General features: G+C 45.7%; 1 protein-coding gene across 1 annotated transcript in view; it reads left to right on the top strand.

Moving 5' to 3' along the window:
• The first annotated feature begins 472 nt into the window (after nt 1-472).
• The window catches only part of LOC138528729 (zinc finger protein 271-like), a 507,619-nt gene continuing 483,972 nt past the window's right edge, over nt 473-24,119 (top strand). The window contains exons 1-2 of the mRNA XM_069640597.1: nt 473-551; nt 17,115-18,230. Of these exons, the coding sequence (XP_069496698.1) occupies nt 17,309-18,230 (922 nt within the window). The 5' untranslated portion in view covers nt 473-551; nt 17,115-17,308. The remainder of the gene's footprint in view (nt 552-17,114; nt 18,231-24,119) is intronic.

Raw genomic sequence — 24,119 nt, 5'->3', positions numbered from 1 at the left:
TCAACTGGACATGCTCAGACTAAGACACTGCTCACCTGGACATGCTCAGAATAAGACACTGCTCGCCTGGACATGCTCAGGATAAGACACTGCTCACCTGGACATGCTCAGAGTAAGACACTGCTCGCCTGGACATGCTCAGAATAAGACACTGCTCGCCTGGACATGCTCAGAATAACACACTGCTCGCCTGGACGTGCTCAGAATAAGACACTGCTCGCCTGGACATGCTCAGGATAAGACACTGCTCAACTGGACATGCTCAGACTAAGACACTGCTCACCTGGACATGCTCAGAATAAGACACTGCTCGCCTGGACATGCTCAGGATAAGACACTGCTCACCTGGACATGCTCAGAGTAAGACACTGCTCGCCTGGACATGCTCAGAATAAGACACTGCTCGCCTGGACATGCTCAGAATAACACACTGCTCGCCTGGACGTGCTCAGAATAAGACACTGCTCGCCTGGACATGCTCAGGAGTAGCACACCCTCAGATTCCAGTCACAAGAGCCATCTCAGGAACCCTGTCCATGGTTCCTTGCACGGTAAGGTACTTATCAGCACACTGTCCTTTGATGAGTAAAGGGGTATGTTTAGTGTAATTACAGCTGAAGCAGACATTCACAAGGAAACTTGTATTCCCTTTACACAGCAGTGTTTCCTGGTGAAAACAATAGTATTCTGCCATGCCCCCTTTGTGATAGGTCACCAGCGAGAGTCTGGGTGGTGGTGAAGTGGTTGTGATGGTCGCCAGTGTGTAGTGAGAGTTTGGGTGGTGGTGAGGGGAGTGTGATGGTCACCAGTGGTTTAGTGAGGGTCTAACTGGTGGTGAGAAGATGGTGTGGGTCACCAGTGCTTCAGTGAGACACTGATTGGTGGGGAGGAGGTTGTGATGGCCACCAGTGCTACAGTGAGAGTCTGGGTGGTGGTGAGAGGATTTTGATGGCCACCAGTGCTACAGTGAGAGTCTGATTGGTGGCAAAAAGGATAGTGATGATCACCAGTGCTGGCGTGAGAGTTTTGGTGGTGGTGAGGGGGTTGTGCTGGTCACCAGTGCTGTAGTGAGAGTCTGGGTGGTGGTGAAGGGGTTGTCATGGTCAACAGTGCTGGAGTGAGAGTCTGGGTGGTGGTGAGGGGTTGTGATGGTCACCAGTGATGTAGTGAGAGTCTGGGTGGTGGTGAGGGGATTTTGATGGTCACCAGTGCTTTAGTAAGAGTATGGGTGGTGGTGAGGGGTTGTGATGGTCACCAGTGCTTCAGTGAGAGTCTGAATGGTGGTAAGATTATTGTGATGGTCACCAGTGCTGTAGTGAGAGTCTGGGTGGTGGTGAGGGGATTGTCATGGCCACCCGTGCTACAGTGAGAGTCTGGGTGGATGGTGAGAGGATTTTGATGGTCACCAGTGCTTCAGTGAGAGTCTGATTGGTGGTGAGGGGGTTGTGATGGTCACCAGTGCTTCAGTGAGAGTCTGATTGGTGCTAAGAGGATTGTGATGGTCACCAGTGCTGGAGTGAGAGTCTGGGTGGTGGTGAGCGGATTTTTATGGTCATCAGTGCTGTATTGAGAGTTTGGGTGGTGGTGAGGTGAGTGTGATGGTCTCCAGTGCTTTAGTGAGGGTCTAACTGGTGGTGAGAGGATGGAGATGGTCACCAGAGCTGCAGTGAGAGTCTGGGTGGTGGTGAGGGGATTGTCATGGCCACCAGTGCTACAGTGAGAGTCTGGGTGGATGGTGAGAGGATTTTGATGGTCACCAGTGCTTCAGTGAGAGTCTGATTGGTGGTAAGATTATTGTGATGGTCACCAGTGCTGTAGTGAGAGTTTGGGTGGTGGTGAGGGGGTTGTGATGGTCACCAGTGCTGGAGTGAGAGTCTGGGTGGTGGTGAGAGGATTTTGATGGGCACCAGTGCTGTAGTAAGAGTATGGGTGGTGGTGAGGGGGTTGTGATGGTCAACAGTGCTTCAGTGAGAGTCTGATTGGTGCTAAGAGGGTTGTGATGGTCACAAGTGCTGTAGTGAGAGTCTGGGTGGTGGTGAGGGGGTTGTGATGGTCACCAGTGCTGTAGTGAGAGTCTGGGTGGTGGTGAGGGGATTTTGATGGTCACCAGTGCTTTAGTAAGAGTATGGGTGGTGGTGAAGGGTTGTGATGGTCACCAGTGCTTCAGTGAGACTCTGGTGTTGAGGGGATTGTGATGGCCACCAGTGCTACAGTGAGAGTCTGGGTGGTGGTGAGAGGATTCTGATGGTCACCAGTGCTTAAGTGAGAGTCTGATTGGTGGTAAAAGGATTGTGATGGTCACCAGTGCTTCAGTGAGACTCTGGTGTTGAAGGGATTGTGATGGCCACCAGTGCTACAGTGAGAGTCTGGGAGGGGGATTTTGATGGTTACCAGTGCTGTAGTAAGAGTATGGGTGGTGGTGAGGGGATTTTGATGGTCACCAGTGCTGGAGTGAGAGTCTAGGTGGTGGTGAGGGGAGTGTGCTGGCCGCCAGTCCTGCAGTGGGGCTTAGATGTAAGTAATGTTAGGGGGCTCTGTTTGCCCTCAAGGAGGTCTGTAAATGAGATTTGCCAGCTTCTGTTACCTCTCACAGTGCAGAGGGAGAACAATGAAGACATCTATGGTATGTACATATAAATGCTTGAATAGCGTACACATGTTACATAAAAATGTATTCAGTCTTTTGAGTTCCCGCAACTTTAGCCAACCTTGGCTGCTTCATCCCTCTGAGTACACAGGGAAAAGTGAGGAGTCTACTATATGTCCATGTTATATGTGTAATATATAACATTTCTGATAGATATTATGTTGAAGAATCCAATACATATTTTATATTCACTGAATAAACTTTGTTAAAGGGATGTTATGGTTAAGTTGCACTAAGAAAAACCTAAAAAGTTCAATGAAAAAATGTTGTTAAAGGGACGTTATGGTTACAAGTAAAACTAGGACATGAAGGATGACTTCACAAATGGCATTGATGACATCACTGATGATATCACATATTACATTTATTTGAATAAACAGTGCCTAGAAGGGACTGCTCCCTACCTTAGATGTAACACACGTGCAACATCTTCCTCTGTTGACCTGCCCCTCCATATTTGTGGTTTGTGCCTCTTCCCTCATTTCCTCCCCACCTTACTTTCTGACTTCTCTTTCTCAGTAAAGTAGATAGTCTCAGTAAGATTCTCCAAGATTTCCATTAGCATTTTGTTTAGCATGTAAAGTAGATGGAGTCTATAAAATGATTTGTTTAGTTCTATTTTTTAACTGTAAAAGGTGGTTCGTAAGGGAAACGTTTTTGTGGTGTTTTTTTTTGTTTGAATTTGTTTTTTTGTTTGTTTTTTGCAGGAGAGGCCAGGAAGGGGGAGGGCAATGTGGGAGGGGTCACCAATGAAGATACGGAATGCAGTTGGACAGGGAACGATGTTGTGCATGTCCTAAATCTAAGGTACGGGGCAATGTTTCTCATGCTTATTGATTACAACCACTTCAAAATGGTTCCCCGTGCAGAGTGGTGTGTTGCAGCATATACAGTGTACTGTTCTCTTGGAAAGATATGGATCAGCAGCCTGTTTTATTGCTTGCAAGGTGGCTGGTGGGATTTTGTGTCCCACAGAAGTAGGCTGTGTGGTTACAGTATTGGTTGAGGAGATGAGGTAGGGTGCCTAGTAGTTTCCAAGAAAGGAACAACCTTTCTCAGAGCATCCCAGTGGTTAGAGTTGGTGTGCTGGCGCATGGAGGTGGTCCCGTAGGAGTATTGCCCAGGTGGTCCACAACTCTCAGTGTATTTAACCTTTGTAGCCTTAGCCTTTGGTACATCCCGAACGGTGGTAAAAAACTGCCACACCCATGATTCTCTCTGGGTGCAAGAGGTAGGCATTTCCTCCATGTCGTCTTCCTGGTCCTCTTGATTGTTTTCTGCATGATTCTGTTTTTTCCTTTGTGGAGGATCTCCAGGTGGTGGTGTTGGTGGCTCCCGGGGATGAGGAATGGTCATGGCTGATGCCATTTTGTTAGTTAAATCGCAGTTTTGCTAATATTGTTGTAAGCATGTGCTTTCTCCTGAATTGCAGATGGAAAATCAGTAAGAATAGGTCTATGAGCTGTGCAAGGGTACATTCTCCACTTGAAACTTCCTAGGTCAGCTGAAAATGCAGTTTTGAACAGTTTGCGAAGCACAAACCCATTCGCGAAATGAGGACGGGTTCACGAACATGCCATCACAGCGCATACGTGGTCACTTGACACTGTCTGAACAGTGAGTGGTGATGTCAGACGTCCGCAAACGTTGGCAAACAGGAAAGGGTGCTAAGAATTAGCAGAAAGTTCTAAATGTTGCGAGGAGGTGGGAAATGGCACAGTTTTTGCTTGAAACTTTATAGATATGCTGGAAATGCTGATTCATTGAGGGTGGATGAGGGTGGTGATATCAGGAAGTCGTAGCAAATTAGGGTGCACTGCTAGAAACCTATGAAAATCAGTGAAAAAACTTTGTTAAAGGGAATTATGGTTACAAGTAAAGCCAAAAAACCTCCATCATTCAGCAGTTATGGTAAGCTAAGCAACCACCACCGTGCCCTGCTAAGACTCTTACCCAGGACATAAATATGGCAGATGACATCACTGATGACATCACATATAAAATACATTTTATTGAAAAGTCAGTTCAATGGGTTGTGTTTGCAAGATGTCAGGGGCGATCGGGAGACTTATAATGAACTACTTAAAGTATTAAAGAATGTACTCTTCTAAACAACACATTGGGCCTCATCACGAGTTGGGCGCTAACCCCAGCGGTATTACCGCCGGGGCTATTAACCCTACCGCCAAACCCCCCGGCGCTATTAGCGTCGGATCACGGGTTTGGCGGAACGGTAATTCCCCATTCCCCATTGGGGACATTTGAGAATTTCCCATTGGGCCCAATGGGGAATGTTCAGCGCTATTCCCGCTGGCGGAAATAGACCCGAAAATCAGCAAAATCGCAGCGGATTTGCCCGCAGCTCAGAGCTGGGGAAAAATCTGCCAAGCCTGTGATTTGGCAGCACCTTAAATGCGGCGGTAATAGTGTTACCGCTGCATGTAAGGGTTACCACCAAACCTGTGATGAGGCAGTTTATATTGGAGTGTTGTTCTTAATACAGGAACCTAATTATACATAAACATAGGCAATGGCTGCATCATGCACCATAGAAGTACAATATTTATAATTTGGTATTTTTGAATAGTAAAATAATGAATGCTACCCTGAGTTTTGAGTAATGTTAAACATGGAATAACTATCTAACAATTCAAGACTTACTACACACTTGTGCTGGTACGAACAATACATATGAAGAACCACAATGCATACACATCAGAGGCACATACAGGAAACTAAAGTAAGGAAGAAAGAAACAGCATCATCAGAAAATGTTAATAACATTAAAGGCCATCCTCATGTATACACATAAATTGTGTGTTTAAGGCCTGTTCATTGCCACATGTATGTATACCATGAACGGAGACCAAACCCTAAGGAAATTACTTTACGAACATACAACAAGGTTGATCTCTGGATATATAGCACCATTTGCATGTTCATATTCTGACTGTCAGTGAACAAAAACAAGTGGGCCAGATATGACATTTGTGATGTCATCTTTGATGTCCTTGGTGTTAGTCTTAGCAGTGCACGGTGGTGGTGCGAGTTATGGTTGCTTGGCTTACCATTACTGGCGAATTATGGGGGGAGGTCGGTTTTACTTGTAACCATAACATCCATTTAATGTTTTTTTTTCATTTAATATCATAGGTTTTTATTGATATGATATATGATATGATATGGCATTTGTAAAGCACCTATACACAAGTGTTTCAAGGCGCGACGAGGCAGGGGGGGGGGACAAGAGGAGACAGACAATGATCCTACTAGGCCAGGTGTCATTCAGATCGCGCAAGTGCAAGGGTAGAGGGGACTGGGAAAAGTGCAAGGGGAAGGGGAGAGGGGGAAAAGTGCTGTACATGGTTAGTAGAATACAAGATAAATAATAGGGCCAGCTGGTGGCAAGTGCAAAGAAAGTGCAGTACATGGTTAGTAGAATACAAGATAAATAATAGGGCCAGCTGGTGGCAAGTGCAAGGTAAGTGCCGGGAGAAGGGGCTGTAGGATACAGAGACAGTCCCGTAGTGCAGGTAGGCAGTGCAGGGGAGAGTGGCTGGGCCAAGGACCGAGATCGATGAGTGGCCCAGTTGCAGATTCAGTGCAGGTTCAGTGATTTTAGCAGGAGAGAGATGGAGAGAAAGTGGAGGCAAAGAGAAAGGTTTTGAGGTGCTTCCGGAACCGGAGATGGTTCTCCTCAAGTTTCAGGGAGGCAGGAAGGCTGTTCCAGAGGGAGGCCCCTGCTGTGGAGAGAGATCTACCCCCAGCTCGTTGTTTGGAGAAGCGGCTGACCCTGAGGTAGTTGGAGGTGGATGAGCGAAGAGCTCGAGAAGGAAGATATTTCGGAAGAGAGAGTTGAAGGTATTTTGGCCCAAGGCCCCAGAAGGCCTTGTGGACAATGCAGAGGGTTTTGAACTTAATCCTCGCAGCCACTGGGAGCCAGTGTAGTGATTTCAGTCCTGGAGAGCTACGGTCCCTGGGCTTGAGGCCAAGGACAAGTCTTGCAGTCCTGTTCTGGATGAGTTGCAAAGGGCGGAGAGTAGAGGCAGGAAGATTTAGATAGAGGCTGTTACAATAGTCCAGCTTCGAGAGAACCAGGGCTCTGGAGACAGTGAGATTCTGGGACAAGGAGAGGAAAGGAAGGATACCTCTGAGGAGGTGTAGCTGGTAGTGTGACTTCTTAGAGACGTCAGATATGTGAGGAGAGAAAGAGAGTGTGGAGTCGAAGATGACCCCAAGGTTTTTTGCCTTGCAGGTAGGCACAGGAAGAGGGCCAAGGGAGGCCGGCCAGAGAGCTGCAGGGAAGGAGGGAGTGGGTGTGCCGATAAGTAGAATCTCAGTCTTACTGGCATTAAGGCAGAGGTCGTTGGCGGCACACCATTCCTGGATAGCAGAGTGACAGTCAGAGATGAGGGAAGGGGAAGAGGAGGCCGAGGGTAGCCTGAAAATGAGCTGGGTATCATCCGCGTAGCATTGAAAGTTGGGACAGAGAGCGGCAATGTGGTAAGCAAGAAGAGCCAGATACTGGTTGAACAGCCAGGGGGAGAGGTTAGATCCCTGGGGGACACCACAGGTGGAGAAAAAGATGCCAGAGAGGAAAGAACCCAGTTGGACCTGGGAGGGTCGATTGGAGAGGAAGGAGGTCAGCCACGCCAGAGCCTGGCCAGTGATACCCAGGTTATCACGGAGACGGTTGAGCAGGATGGTGTGGTTGACAGTGTCAAAGGCAGAAGAGAGGTCGAGCAAAATGAGAACACAAGGGGTGTTAGAGTCAAGGTTAGAGAGCAGGTCCTCACGGATGTTCAGAAGAGCAGTTTCCATGCTTCTGGCAGCTCTGAAGCCTGACTGATGGTCATGAAGACTACCAATAGATTCAGCATGGAGGTTAAGCTATTAGTGCAACTTAACCATAACGTCCCTTTAACAAAGTTGTGTCTCTGAATATATGTATATAGCGTGTATGGCGTATAGGCAATATTTATATTATGACCACTATAAAGCCTCACATTCCAGATGCAAATGCACTTAGGCATAATATAAAGGTCTATATTTGAGTGTCAGTAATGCAGTGTTTTACTGCATCCAGGGCTGTGTTGTGGTGCAGTGCACTGCAATGCAGCCATCTTCTTTACTGACACGTCCTGTCAGAATACTGTAATGGGTCTATTTGCCCATCAGTCCCTGTGTTTTATTTGTGTTACAGAATCCATTGACCTGTCTCACGTCCCCCGTGGTTGCCTTTTACACTTTTTGGGGTTCTTTACGGGTGTGCCAGTCCAGTAAAAAAGCCAGAAAAAATGCAGGTAGTGCCGGCTCTGGCATTTTTACCCGACTGGCACACGCCGAGTTTGCCGGAAGGTGTAGTGACCTACTGGCAGGCTTGACCTTCCGGGAGTTCAGGCCCCTACTGGCAAATCATTGCTGCAATCTCTGGCACCGGTACCGGGACTGCCGATGCCAGTGATTGCAGTACCCCCATTCCATGGAGTCCTATCAGACTCACCTCCATTGCCGGCACCCGTAATATTTCATTAACACCGGGATATCGGGCACAGGTAATAGGAAGCTGGTTTGCTGGTAACCTGCCTGTAGTACAGGCCGGTTACTGGCAAACCTGCACTGATCCTCTTTGTCTTCTATTGGCACGTCCTGGGATGGCTCCCAGTGGGGCCTTTGTCCATGTTTGCCCTAAATCATAAATCACATGACATCCACATGGGTGCCTGTAGGGCTTGTGGTGCGTGGGGGAGGTGGGGTAATGTGCTCACTTCGAGCTGCGAGCTATGGTCATTTTCTGTGGCCAGTCTGGCCAGGCCATGGCCCTGGCATGACATGTATAGGTCATGCAGACCCTAGCCTGCAGACAGTATAGATAAGACCACTTGCCGCTGCGCACACATGTTCCGGCTCTCCACTGGACCCGCGTCGACCCCTGCTAGAGAGACCGTCTGTTGCCTGCTGCTTAGCTCAGCCATGAATATGTTTCTGCTAGAGGGATGTGCTCTTCCCTCGTGAAAAATAAAGAACAGTTGTTGTAATATTTTAAAAAAACTGTCCAAGGCCATCTAGATTCCTATATATAAACCCACAGCAGATGGGCGTTCGTCTTTTCAGAGGAACCTATACTGCTTTGCTGTTCTCTTAAACTGCAGTCAGATTTTGCCTTATTCCACTCCCAGTGCATGGACTCGGGACCAGAACTGGTGCAGTGGGCCAACGCCTTGGTGGGAGAGGGTGTTCTTTCTTATCTTAAGCTACGTTTCCATGGTGTCCACGCCCTCTGGCGGATGTAAAAGAGAGGTGGGTAGGTTGGTTGAGAGAGGGAGATGGAGGGAGGGAGATGGAGGGAGGGAGATGGAGGGAGGGAGAGAGAATGCAGGATTGTTATTTTGTTGTGTTGATGCCTGCGGAGCAGAAGTACGCAGTGCTCTATACGCAGGTCTGGTTATAGGCATTTGTGTTCAGAGGGGATCCCTGCCTGCCTTTGGCCCTAGGATGCATTTGCCAGGACCATGATATGTAAGGTGAGTGTAGAGGTGTAGCGTTCTGTTGTTAGGTACCTGCTGGGGCTGTTTGTCAGTTGCTGTTTGCGCCTGGCTTCGTTGCAATGTGTATAGTGTTGAGATGAGAAGTTGACAAGGTGGTTGGAGGACACAGTAGACTACCTGGAGCATTCATCCAGTGTGACCCTGCCAGCGTCTCAGATTTGGTGTCCTTTGGGCAACACGCCGGTTGTGGAACTTGATTAATGTGCGTTGATTTCCTGAGCCACCCTGATGAGGGCTTGTGTCTCTGGCAGTCGTCGATGTACCGTCACTGGATCTAATGGAGAATTGGGGAACACGGGGTACAGTTGAAGACAGAACCAGCATGCAACAGTAGGGACCAATTACATAGTGGGTGAGGATAGTTCACTAGAAGAGTCCTGGTCGGGTCCCTGGGAACAGCACAGCATGCTGCTAGGTGAAGGTGCAATTTCTAGTAGCCAGTCACACAAATTACGTTGGGCATCAGGGAGAAAAATGACTGGAGGGCACCAATTGCTTTGGGTGCCATAGGTTGGAACCGCAGTGGGACACCTGGAGCAAATTGCATTGGACCACTGACCCAGGAATAAACTTATGGTGGTTGAAAATGGATAGTCTTAAACAGAGGAGCAACATTACAGTGAGGCGCCAAAGCAAGCAGTGGCACATCAGAGCAAACCCCAGCTTGGCTGGGCGTCTGAAAGCAAGCAGTGGCACATCAGAGCAAACCCCAGCTTGGCTGGGCGTCCGAAAGCAAGCAGTGGCACATCAGAGCAAACCCCAGCTTGGCTGGGCGTCCGAAAGCAAGCAGTGGCACATCAGAGCAAACCCCAGCTTGGCTGGGCGTCCGAAAGCAAGCAGTGGCACATCAGAGCAAACCCCAGCTTGGCTGGGCGTCCGAAACAAGCAGTGGCACATCAGAGCAAACCCCAGCTTGGCTGGGCGTCCGAAAGCAAGCAGTGGCACATCAGAGCAAACCCCAGCTTGGCTGGGCGTCCGAAAGCAAGCAGTGGCACACCAGAGCAAACCCCAGCTTGGCTGGGCGTCCGAAAGCAAGCAGTGGCACATCAGAGCAAACCTCAGCTTGGCTGGGCGTCTGAAAGCAAGCAGTGGCACACCAGAGCAAACCCCAGCTTGGCTGGGCGTCTGAAAGCAAGCAGTGGCACATCAGAGCAAACCCCAGCTTGGCTGGGCGTCTGAAAGCAAGCAGTGCCACACCAGAGCAAACCCCAGCTTGGCTGGGCATCTGAAAGCAAGCAGTGGCACTTGCTTGCATATCAGGGAGAACCTCTCTCAGACGCTCCTGTTGTTGCAGAATGGGCTGTAGTTCATTAGCCATCTTGCAGAGGGTTTTCAACTTTTAATTGTATGTGACTACTAGCGGTACCCAAGTTTGTTCTCTTTTTTTCTTTTTCTAATGGGGGGATTCATGTTGCCCTGTGAATCTGGCTGTCCACCATCCTCTGGTTGTATCCTCGGTTTATGAAGTCGGATCATCCCAGTCCTTTCTGTCTGAGTATATTCGATTGTATCTTAATGCTTGGCTGAATACAGTAGCATGTTTTGTGTGCGCTGGGTGGAAGCTGTCACTCTTCAAATAGATGGCCCGGTCACTTGGTTTGAGAGATATTGTGATCTGGTGCTGGTCATCATTTATTGTTATGGTGGTGTTGAGCAAATGTACTTTCTCGGGAGAGTAGGAAAGTTTGAGGTTGATGGTTGCGTGAAATTCATTAAATATTCTGTGGAGGTTGAGGAGGTCCTGTTCCCCATGCGTCCGGATCAGGAGAATGCCATTGATGTAGCAGGGGTATCTCACAGGTCTGGAGTCGCATGTGGCAAGGAAATCAGTCTCTAATTGTGCCATCGATACATTTTCATATTGGGTGCCATTTGAGCCCTCCTGGCCTTCCCAAAGTATCAGTACCAGATACGAAATAGCTGTGAGTCAAGATGAATTCTATGCACTTGCCTAAAGTGTCAGCAAGCATGTTATGATTGCCACCAGCATTTTTACAAGCCTCAGTGCTGCCGATGGGAGATTTGTGTAGAGTGACTCCACATCCATGATTACCAGTAATGTGCCCTTTGGAGGGGACCTATGTCTGCCAGTTTGTTGAGTAGATCAGTGGTGTCCTGGATGTAGCTGGGTTTCTCTTTTACGTGTGACTTCAAGATATTATTGACTCAGCCAGAGATGATTGGGTGTCCAGGGTGGTTTTCTATGTGTATTTTGGGGAGTATGTATAATGTACCGGGTACTGGATTATCTGGTACCAAGCCCTGAATGGGTTTGTTGATGTCATTAGGAAGTTTCCTTTTTTTAAATGTGTATACAGTTTAATGAAACCTTTACAAAAGACAAATACAACAGAACCATTAAAAAATCGAGCATGTGTCATGTAGTTAAGACAGTTACAATTAGAAGTACGTTTCTCATTACAGCATAAAAAGAGAAAAGTAGTAAAATGATCATAAGTTCTAATCGCTGTAGAGGGGACTTTTAGGTTAATTAATATGATTCCATCCAAAATTCATAGTAAAATCATCAAACTATAATTATAATTGTAATTATAATTGGTTATTTATAACATGCTTAATACCTGGAGGTTTCTAAGCGCAGACCTGGGGATCGAACCTGTGTTGCTCTGCGTCTTCTTGCTTCCAATGCGAGCGCGTTGCCCCTAAGCTTTCCTCCCGAGACCACAACAGTTGGGTGGGTGGTCAATCGTTAATTCATGCCCAGAACAGTTTGAGTGGATCGCATTGCAGTAATAATTGAGGATTTATGTCTTCGTTTTAGCATTCTTTCCCGGAAGCAGGCAGTCTGGAGAATGTCTACATCATGGACCAATTTACAGACATAGAAAGCTTGCATCTGTGTTAGGTTGATGCACTCCACAAATAGGTGTTTAAGAGAATATCATTCTTGTTTTTTTACAGAAGCGACATGACTTAGCCATGAGGTCTGACTTACTTCTTGTACGAATAACCCCATAGATGGTAAGAGATTTAACCTTAGCCTCATAAAACATACTCTGCAGTGTATGTTTGGTAATTGAATTAAGCAGGGAGGTAATTGGTTTAATACATTTTCATCATAGCACAGGTGATGGAATAATTTATATTTATTTTTTATTTTCTGTGGTAGTAATCCAGTCCTCAGCAACAGCTTTGTCTTCATAGATAGGAGATTAGTGATGAGGTCATATTTTGTTACACCTTTCCTGTCCATATCTCTGGATCGCGAGAACCTAGGTAACTATTGCCCCATCACCCATCTCCTCCAAAACTATCAATCCGGGTTGCAGACTCAGATGCAGCATGGAAACAGCAACTATCAGGTGGTCGACAACGCCCTCAAAATCCTTAATGATGGCCACCTCTGCCTGCTGGTTCTTCTTTGACACAGTAGACCACCAGGCGCTTACAGACACCCTACATCAGTGCATGGGAATCAGAAAGCTTGTCCTACGCTGTTGAATGCCCTACATCGCCAACCACCAGCCCTGTGTTCAGGTGGACTCTGCTGTACACAGGTAATGCTACCCGTTACCTGTGGAGTTCTGCAGGGTTCCAGTCTATCCCCAGTGTTCTTCAATCTATACAAGGAGCCGCTGGCACCCCTACTTGCCACACAAAACATCCACATTCACTAATATGCTGATGACACACAGCTATACCTCAAGATCGACTCCATCAAGGACATCCATAGGCTCAAAACCTGCCTCTCACTGATCCTGTCTTGGATGTCCAGTGCATACTTGAAGATCAACCCCTGAACACCACTGAATGCCCATACGTAAAGACCTGGCTATCAACCATGAACTCTGAGGGCCTCACACCCAAGCTCACATTCTATGCCAAGTCGCTCGGGTTCCACGTCTACCAGCACCTCTCCTTTAAGACACACATAGCTAAGATAACTCAGACAGCTTGGTATCAGACCTCTCTCTCCTGTGGAAAGTCAAGCCCTTCCTCCCTCAGGACAGCTGTAGATTCACTGTTCAAGCACTCATCTTATCCCACCTGGATGGGTGCAAAGCATTCCTCAAAGGCCTCCCGTTGTCACCCCTTGTGCCCCTGAGAAGTGTCCTACACCCAAACGCACACCTCATCAAGGGTATATGTAGATAAAACCACATTACCCCAGCCCTCATCGACCTTCACTGGCTGCCACTGTATGCACAAATCACCTTCAAGTCTTGCTGCATCATCTATAAAGCAGTCGCCCTCAATTCACCCAGCTACCTCGCGAAAAAATTCAGCATCTCCGCTGGACAGCGCACCCTCAGAATCCAGGACAGGTGCAGACTTGAAATATGCCACTGCAAAATGGAAAGAACCTGAAAACAAGCCTTCTTTGCCTACGCCCCAAGACAATGGAACCTCCTTCCCGTCAGCATCAGAAATGCCCCCCCCCCCCTACAATTCAGAAAAGAACTCGGGACACCTCTTCAAGGAATCTCTCCGCCATATAATTTTGGGTAGGGATTTCTCATTCCAGTCAGCTAAGTGGTCCCCCAGACATTTTTAAAAAACTTTTCTGACTAATTCTAGCAGGGTTCCAATAGACATTTAGAAGCAGGCCATTGTGTGTGTTAGCCATGCCATAATCTTATCAAGAGATGTTTAGTGCTAATATTTCATTACAACTTGAACTTGATTAATTGGGCAGCCTTCCTAATTAGATTTGATCGAATAGTGGTTTGGAGGCCACCTGATGGACTCCATCTAGACCCTTTGTATTCAGGTGTATGAAGGACTCTTGACTAACCACATTTCTTAAAAATATAACATATCATATTCACGAAAGGGGAAATCGTGATTGGAATCATTAAAGCCATGGAAATGTCCTTTTGTGTTCCAGTGAATTAAACGTGATTTCATGGGCAGTCCCCAAGATCGGTAGTGCCCCTACTTAGTGAGGTCGTTAGCCGGGGCCGATCTCCGTCCTCCAATTTGAGGTGGATTTTGGTTGGACCATAAGAGTAACATTGCGTTGATCAGATTTATCATTATTTTTGTAAATTCTCATAGGTCCAGTAGGTCTGAAATCATTCAATTTATGCGTTGGATTATTGGCGTCTCCTTATGATCAATGGCGGAACCGTTTTTAATCTGAAAGTATCATAACCCAACTGTCCCAGGGCTAATGCTTGATTCGTAACAATGGACATAATTAGGCTTGAGACACATTTACTGTATGTAAACTAAGTCGGTTCTATCATCCCTGGGGAAAACGTCCAGCTCAATGTCTTTTGAGGTGACTTGTGTTAGGCAGGGGATCTCGTGAAATAATGAGAGGACGTTGTGCCGATTTAAAATAGAAGAGGATATAGCTGGAAAAATGCTTTCCAACTCAATTGCAAATGGGGATAGATAAGTTGGGCAGGCCTCTTGGTCTGATTTTTGGTGACAACCAGTAGCTTATTTCGTCTATAAGATCAGCTGTGTTTTTTTTTTCTACGGTGCAAAGGTGTGAGGTAATAACGTTAGGCACAAGGTCTCTATGTATGTTGTATGTTGTCTGCGAAAACGCAAAGTATCAATAACCAGCGCCAACACTCCTGGAGTGTTTTTTGCAGATGTGCAGAGGATGGTTCCAATTTCCAGTGGTTGCCAGTCTTCTTCATCTTCCTGGATTGAACATGTAGAAAAGTCTGACATGTTGAACACCTCTTCTGGTATGTTATTCTCCCTTAAATGAGGTTTCGTCATGGATGAATTTTGTTCCTCTGGAACAGCCAGGTTTGTCTTTCTAGTTGTTAGTTCTGTTTGTATGTATGTCTGGGGCTCTATTCCAGAGGTCCACCAACTTGGGCTGCTTAATTTTCTTTGAATCAAGAGGCAGCTGAGAGACTCTTGGCAGCCCGAGGTTCAGTCTCTCTTCATAAGAGACTGTGCTAATGGAGCAGAATTTACTCTATTTATGATAGTTTTAATTTTTGCAGGAACTTCCTGGATCCTGTGTTTTTTAATGGGGGGATATTATTAATATTTTTGCTTTTTTTCCTCTCCTTCCCCTGACTTTCGTCTGTTTCATACATTTGTTCTATGGGATTAAAGGCGAGACCTCAATTACCAAGGCTGAGGCACCATTACCCCTGACCTCTTGCGGCGAGTTTGTTAATTTATTTCCGTTAGCATGATCTGTAGCTAGGCATGCATGTTGGAGGTTCTGAGACATTGGTACATGGGCCATTGATTCAGTAAGAGTGTCTTTCATTGAGAATTTCAGGCCGTTGTTTGATCTTGTTTTCATGCAAATGTGGACTTCCAAGAAGGTCAATTTATCTGTGACGGTAATCAGTCACTTTTTGTTCCCTAAATTCTTGTTGAATATATTTGTATAGCTTTACCAAGGAATTTAACACAAAGTTAAGTGCAAAAAAAACCATTGGTTGGGAATTTGGTGGACTGTCATTCAGATGTTCCTGTATCTTGTGCGAGTAGGTGGAGGGGGAGGCGGGGGGAGGGGGGGGTAGCAGGCATCAGTGCTTAATAAAGATGGTGATCTGCCGAATCTGAGAAGGCATTGATCATAGGTGATGAAATAACACTTTCCGCAGATATCTGAACAGTTCGTAAAGGTGGTGGGGGCCCCACCTGTGAGTAGACAGAGACGGCTAGCCCTCGGTTATCAATAGCCAAGGGATCTTCTGAGAGTAGGCAGAGTAATTCCCTTTCCGTCGGTGATTTCTGGGTATCTGCAGTAGTCTGCAAACATGCTGTGATCTTTGAGTTGGTGTCTGTAAGTCTAAACTGATACACTGAGTAGATTTAGCCTATGGAGCCCCTTCAACATGTTTCTGAGGCAGTGCGGGAGAGGTAGAACAAGTTACTGCAGACTTACTTCGCATCGTGTACATTGTAGAAGCCATCAGGTTAATAGAAGATTGAATGACTCACGTTAGAAGAGAGCTTTGAATTCCTCTAGGGCTCCTTGGCTGCCCAATATCAGCCCGGGTTTTCAGTGCTCGTAGGCGATTCGCATTTGTCGCGGAAGCTCCATAGCCCCCACAATAAATGCACGGCACTCTCTGGCACTTTGCGCAAGCACATCTTGGAAAGATTTCCGAAACAGCTGATGACTGACTGAGCAATGGAAAAGGTAAGCAGACACTGCGGGGCACTCTTCGGCACTCCACACCGGAAGAGTTTACAAAGTTTCTTAGTGAGCTTGTAGAGTTCTCATTTTATTTCATTGGCTAAATCTTCCTGCAGCTTTTTGTAATATCTTGTGTCATAAACATGCCTGTGCACCTCCTGCACATACCTACTGGTGTTCATAATGACAACTGCCCCTCCTTTATCTATTCATACAGCCCGATGTAGAAGGGATGTAACAGACACTTTTAGTCCTCAAAGATAGGCAAATACTCCCAATAAATCAAAATAGGGAGTACAGATCCTCCCAACAAACATAGGAAACTGATACACAGGAGCTGGTCCCACCGTTTTCTCCCACGCAGATCCATGAATATGTTTGGACTGATAGTATAAGTACCAGCCCAGGAAGAAACACGAGTACTATTACTGCTTGATCTGAAGAGGTACAAATTGATATTTTAATGTGCATGAATAATTTGGTGCAAATACATATTTATTACAAAACATTTCTGTTTCACAGCTAAAACTGTTTTTTGCTTGCTAATTAAATACTCCCATTTGTCATGGGTCTTACTTTTTTACCTACTAAAAAACCATTTTACTCCCAAGTTTAAAAATAGGGAGTAAAATACTCCCAGATCAAAATCTTATGTATAATTTTCCAAGTGTTGTCCAAATTCTATAAAGTCCTCCCATCTTCATGGACAGAGACTCAACCAGACTCACTCAGTCTCATGCACTGTGTTAGTGGGGGGTTGTGACATGTCTACAACAGGTCCATCAACCTACAGACTGCACACTGACATAACATTTGTTTCTTTCAACAGAGAGTAGAAGAATTACCAAAACCAAGAGACTGGAAATGACCACGAGAAGATGGGACATACAGATGAATGAGAGAAACACCCCAGAAGATGGGCAACTTTATTCCACTGAGCCTGTAAAGAAATGGATCCCCTTTTGCAGGAGCCACATCACCTGTGTATCTATGAGGATCTAGTGTTTCCCTGCGAGTCTAACCATGCAACAATTACACCATGTGGATGAGAGGCACTTTACATGCACAAAGGGTGACAGAGCAGTCACTCGGATCTCAAATCTGTGCATGCATCCGATTGCCCATACTGGGGAGAAACCCCACAAGTGCACAGAGTGCAGGAAAAGCTACAGTCGCTCCTCAGGTTTGGTAAGACATCAGAGGATCCATAGAGGTGAAAAGCCCTATGAGTGCACAGAGTGCGATAATAGCTTCAGTCAAATCTCAGATCTCAGAAGGCATTTCATGACACATACGGGCGAGAAGCCCTACAAGTGCACAGAGTGTACAAAAAGCTTCATTCGCTCCTCAGAGCTGATAGTCCATCAGCGGATCCATACTGGGGAGAGGCCTTATGATTGCACAGAGTGCAAGAAAAGATTCAGTAATTACTCAAATCTGCACACACATCAACGGATCCATACTGGGGAAAAGCCTTACAAGTGCACTGTGTGCATCCAAAGCTTTAGCCGCTCCTCAGGTCTGGTAAGCCATCAGAGGGTCCATACTGGGGAGAAACCATACAAGTGCGGAGAGTGCAAGAAAAGCTTTACTCACGCCTCACACTTGATAGGTCATCAGAGAATCCATACTGGGGAAAAGCCCCATAAGTGCACAGAATGCAATACTTGTTTCAGTCAGTCATCACATCTTAAAAAACATCTCATGGTCCATACTGGTGAGAAGCCCTACAGGTGCACAGAGTGCAAGAAAAGCTTCAGTTGCGCATCCACTCTGAGAAGGCATCTCAATGTCCATATTGGAGAGAAGCCCTACAAGTGCAAAGAGTGTTTAAAAAGCTTCAGTCACTCTTCATCTCAGGTAAGCCATGAGAGAATCCACACTGGGGTGAAGCCCTACAAGTGCACAGAGTGCAAGAAAAGCTTCCGCCAATCCTCAACTCTGAGTAGGCACCGGAGGATTCATTCTTTAAAAAAGACTGAAGGGCCTCGTACTCTTACGTAGTTCTTTGCAAACCATGCTGTTCCCATCACTGTCAAGTAGAGAGATGTTGCGGGTGTGTCCTTGTAAGTGATTAGCCCCAAAAACGTTTAAGCAGTCATTCATGCTCTACAATTGACTAATAATATCACATCATTGGGGAATTCACTGTATGCAGATGCCTATAAAAGAGATGACATACACTCAAAATCACTGCAGCAGTCATTTTCAGACAGTACGGGATCAATCAGGTTGTCACTCTAATTAATAGGAATTGAAATGACAACAATAAAAAAAGTTCCCTGCTGGAAAAGGGGGCCACCATCTGGAGGAAGGTGGTGAAAATCTGGGGACTATAGAGAGACTGTGCGGAGCATTGGAGAAACACTTGGGAAACAAAGGTTGATATTCGCTTACTGGACTCACTCTAAGAGACTGCAGATTCCTTGAAGGAGAGTCTGATGCCTGGACATTCCATGACTATCTGCAAGGGATAGAACTGGTGACAAGGTCACCAAACCACAAGTCAATGAAAGCCCAGGTAAAGGCAGAATGACTCCATCCCCATGGTAGGAGGATGATTGGTGAATTGGCTTCTGGTTGAGAACCCTCGGGGGAGGAAGTAGAAAGTATTAATCTTAACAACAAACCCAGTAGTTGGGTGTGTAGATAGCCTAGCTTTATATTATCTATAGTATAGACTGTACTGCTGTGCTTTTGCCCTGGGTACCTGGAAAGCTGAAGCTAGGAGATCCCTATGCACAGATCAAACTACTAGTGGCCCTTTTCTTACCAGATACGCTGCTTATTAGTTTTGTCAAAACTTACGGCTGGCCTTTTAGATAGATTCTGGGACGTTAGCATTGGGCAGAGGATTCTGGATGTTGTATGTTGTATTTTAGAATAGGGGTAGCCAGCCTGGAGGCTAAGAGACTTGATAAGCTTCTGTAAGAGTTTTTTGTTGGCCACAGTTTCACTCTTCTGGCCTTACTCCGTAGCTTGGGCCTCTGTTGGTCCCGATCCATGGCTCTCAGCTTTCAGCGCATGAAGGTTCTCAGATTCCTTATTAGCAATGCTTTACCTCCCCACCCCCCACCACCCCGACCGGTCAGGGCTTTATCCACCTCACAGGGCAATGTCCCCGTCTTTCACTGCGCCCACGTTGCTCTACCCCACCCCGTCTGCTTGTGCTTCAGCCACTGTGTCTTCTTTCTCCCTTGCCCTTGCCTCAGCTTTTTTGTGGGCCAGGACTTTAAACCTATCGCTTTTTGTTTTTTAGTTTTTTAATATCGTTACTACATGCGTTGTATTCTAATATTTTAGGATTATGCTGCTGGTAGGAATGTAGCCAATGGGCCTCATTCCGAGTATGGCGGTAAGGGATAGCGGCCACCGGTAACGAGACCAGTGGCGGTAATCCCTTACCGCCATACTCCGAGTTCCCTTTGCGCCCTCGCCCTTAACGCCTGCTTTGAGCAGGTGTTAAAGTCGAGGGCGCAAAGGGGCCTCCTAGCCAATAACGGTGACCGTAATGAACGGTCACCGTTATTTGCATCTTCCCCATTCCCATTGAGCCCTATGGGGGCTCATTTGGGAATGGGGAAGAGCCTTGGTGAATGGGGAATTACCGCCCCGCCAACCTTGGAATGGGGCGGTAATTCCGCCATCCACCAAGGCACTGCCGGTCCGGGTACGGCGTCAACCAAGGCGTTAATAGCGCCATTGGTTAGCGCCGTACTCGGAATGAGGCCCAATCTCTTTATAAGCAAACGGCCCACACAGAGCCATGCGAGCCACATTAATATCAACAGGAATGCCATCAGGGCCTGGTGCTTGGAGGCCTCTTGGGAAAGAATGGCGTCCTGGACCTTGGAGAGTACCAATGTAACTGTTTCGCCATTGTGATGGTTCCAGGGATTTCCCAATGCCAACTCCGATACCTACTGGCCAGCAAGTCAATGGGCCTCATTACAACCTTGGCGGAGGACCATGGTGCTATTAGCCGTAATAATCGCCAAGGTCCCTTTGCGGCATGGCTTTTAACGCCTGCAAAAGCAGGCGTTAAACAGCCATCCCGCAAAGGGAACCTTGTAATCAGGCGTTAAGCGTCGGCGCCGTTTACGGCGCCGTAAAGCCCTTAACGCCTGAGTCGGAATGAGGCCCAATGACTGGGAGGGGGTGCAGCATTGCCTTAAGGACAGTCAGACATCAAACTTGCACATGCAAAAATGTAACTATATTAATACACGGACACGTAATAACAGAGAAAATACCTCGTAATATAGTAAAAGCTCATGAACAGAATTAGAATCAAGCATAATCATGAACAGTTCTCTGGCTGATCTGCTACCAAATTGTGATTTTCTCAGCTAGTTGTGCAGGAAAATCATAATGTTAATAAAGACAATGGAGGCACAGCTTTTCAATTGAACTTCTTTACTTTTAGGTCAGACATTTGACAGTTAACTCGAGAAATAACAGATGAAGCACTCGGTATGTGACCAATGTGGTCCCCGGTGCATTGATACAACATTAACGTCTATAAATAGTCTGTTTGATATCTACTTCCTCTCCTTCCTTCTCATGTTTCGATCTTTAGAAACCAGATGCAGGTCAGCCATTTTTCATGATCAACAACATCTCCATACAATAATGTCCAGATGATTTTAAAAGTTTGTTGTCTATGAAGTAATGTGAAGAGATGTTGAGAAAAAAGGGGGTACAGTGGGGGATATTGTTCCCCTTTGACTTTATTGGCATTGGAATTGTCCTACCCAGTTGACTAAGAAAATTGATATTTTCAGTCAAGACTTGGAGGCTACCATTTTGCATGTTTAAAGTGCATTTACCACTAGTGGCAAAGCATGCAGGTCTGGTTCAAATAGAATGCCTTAAATGTGGAACCATATGACCAATCAGCTGATGTCAATATATCCTGCAGAGGAAAGATTTAGAAGCCATAGAAGAATGGTACCCGAATATAGACGCATCCGTTCCAACTAGGTAGACGACCTATCTGACCCATCTGATCATGGTAGGGAAAGAGACAGGGCTAAAGAGGTTTTTGAAATAACGCAGTATCTGGGACTGATGCGGCTCTTTCATGTTGTTTTAAACACTTAACAACACATAATTTGTCTTTTTCAGGAAATGAGGGATAATTAATAGTGGTAGCACCGTATTTTGTAATCCAACTTTTAGGGGGGTTTCTTTCAAGCTCTCATTTTGGTTAGACCTCACTTAGTACACCTGGCCAGCTGGAGGTTAGTGTTTGACTGAAGAGGAATCAAGAGAGTGGTGAGCAATCAGAACTCGGTAGTCCTGGAACTCCTGAAACATAACTTCCTGGTCCACCATGTGGTAAGATTAGCTCCTGACATCCTGGTTTCCAGCGGTAGGGCGGCTATCAAATCCAATACATTATATCTGACGCATACTATTGCAGAACCTGAATCGGCTCTTATTCCTTTTTTAAGTATTTTGAAGACCCAAGACTCTCTGGGAAGATGAACATTAATCGAATATTTACTTTTCTTAGAATCCCCTTAGCTTGCTAAGTAGATGTCATAGTTACTGCTTGGTTTGACGATGATTGCAAGACAAGACTGCTACGTTATAGCTCAACAGAGAACTTAAAAAGCAACAGAAGGAACCAACACATATTAACCAATTTTAGATTGAAATATAAATCCTTGATTACAAAGAAAAAATAAACAGGAGGCTTGTGGCTCTGCTTCTGGCAGACATTGAAAAAAACCAACAATTCTGTCATTTGCGCCTCATTACAAGTTTGCCGGTCTGGTAACAACTGTGAAGTCGCAATGAGGCCCATTGTATCATCTGGCCAGCCGAGTATTAATTCACTAGCCTTTCCACCACAGAGTTGGCAAAGCACTTTAGGTCTTTATGTGGTGGTGGTACGATGTTTGAATCTATCCTTGTGCGGTCACTTGAATTATTTGTAGAATTTAGTGAGGCCGAAGTTGTAGCCAAAAAAAGCACCTGGCCCCCGAAAAGATACCCATTGATTTCATTTGCAGTAATTTATCTGTATGGATCCCACTTACTATGTTTTTTAATGCTATTAATTGTGATTGGAGGATCCTAAAATTGGGATTTCCACCAACGTTGTACCCATTTTTAAAACGTAAGACAGAGACCAACCTGAACATTATTGACCATTTTCCTTAGTGAAAATCTTGCCACGGTCTTTGGAAACATTTGCTGACTTGCCTTGAGAAATGGGTTGAGTCTAAGAACTTTATCTCGCCTTTCCAATGGGGATTTAGACAAAATTGAAGCAGGATTGATCAGTGTTTCTTTTTAGCAGCGCTGTGTATAAGTCTTTCATTGACAAAAGAGCTCACTTATTTTTTTGTTTATATATTTTCAAAAAAGTGTTTGACATTGTCAACCGTCAAACGACTTTGGGAGGTTTTAATTGAGAACAATATCGCACGTGAATTAATGCTAATGATACAAGCATTTCACACCAACAATTCAGCCATGTTGCCTTACGGCAAGGGGGCCGAAAGTACAGACTCCTTTACGATAGCAAATGGAGTCCGTCAAGGACGCGTCCTAGCCTCCCTTTTATTCCTTCCATATATCACTGCACTAATGACCCACATTCAAGATGGGTTCTGTTCTTTTCACGCGACATTGTAGGCATCTCCAAATCTTTGCAAGGCACTACATCCCAGTTGGAAGTCTTCAAATCAATTTGTATCAACAGATCCTTCGTTATGAATATGGACAACGCTGCTATCATGCCTGGTCCTTTCTATAAGCCAATTAGACCAAGCATTTATTTCAAACAATCCTTAGTTAAATAAGTTTCCACCTTTGACTCCTTAGGGATAAGGTTCTAGGAAAGCACAGCTCGATCATAACCATCTTGCTTTCAAACACCCAGGACAGGCCACGTTAAGGTTTGCAAATAGATGGGGAGGAAAACCTGTTCCCCAACCGTGGAGATCTAAAGCCCAAGCCCACTCTGCTTTTATATATTGAGCTGACCAATGAGGCTATGCTCTTGCTTGGCACCTAGATATAGACGAAATGTCTTCTTGAAAAACCTATTTCAATCCCGCACAGTGCCACCCGGTCCCAGGATACCTAAAACCTGGTATCCTTCCATTCAAATATGAAGTCACTTTGCGTCTCCTCTTTCACTGACTTCGTCTTAAGTCTTTCAAAAGTCTGAGTTTCCATAAAAGGATCACCCAGGACCTGTCAGAAATGTCTTTGAGGCAGAGCTGGAAATGGCTGGCCCATGTTAAATCTCTCCTTATTGGCCCAAATTTAGTTCATATTTGGAAGGCTGTGCCTTCCAATCCTGAACTTGGGCAGCACAAACGCATAGAAAAGTATTCTTTTGACTCCTGCAAATTATGTCAACTTGTCCGGGTACCCCATATCGATGTGTATTAAGGCTGCGCCTTGATTATGTTTTCCAGGTAACTATGTTGGGGTGCAATATAGTAGGATTGCATGTTTAAGTCTAGGGCTGCTATGAACTCTGGCTTTTGTCAGTTTAATTGTAATATAACCTGATTTGTTTCTCCCTTTGTCAGCTTCAATGACAATATTTTTATTGAATTGTATTTTCCTTCCCGTGTCAATTTTTAATCTGTCCTGTTTTTCTGAATTTCCCTGACATAATGTAGGTGTTTGATATAAGTGTACGGTTAAATGTTTTCAGAAATGTAATATTCTGAATAAACTGAATTTGAACTTGAAGCCATGCATCTGTATATGTTGCACCTTTAACACTCAGTCTCCACCCTCTGTAGCTCATATATTATTGCTCAGGGAGACTTTGGTGTACAGCTGGTCTCTGGAGCTCCTGAGC

This window comes from Ambystoma mexicanum, chromosome 7q (genome assembly GCF_040938575.1).
Source record: "Ambystoma mexicanum isolate Mex_15411 chromosome 7q, UKY_AmexF1_1, whole genome shotgun sequence".
NCBI classification, from domain to species: Eukaryota; Metazoa; Chordata; class Amphibia; order Caudata; family Ambystomatidae; genus Ambystoma; species Ambystoma mexicanum.
This window is presented reverse-complemented; position numbering and strand designations above follow the sequence as displayed.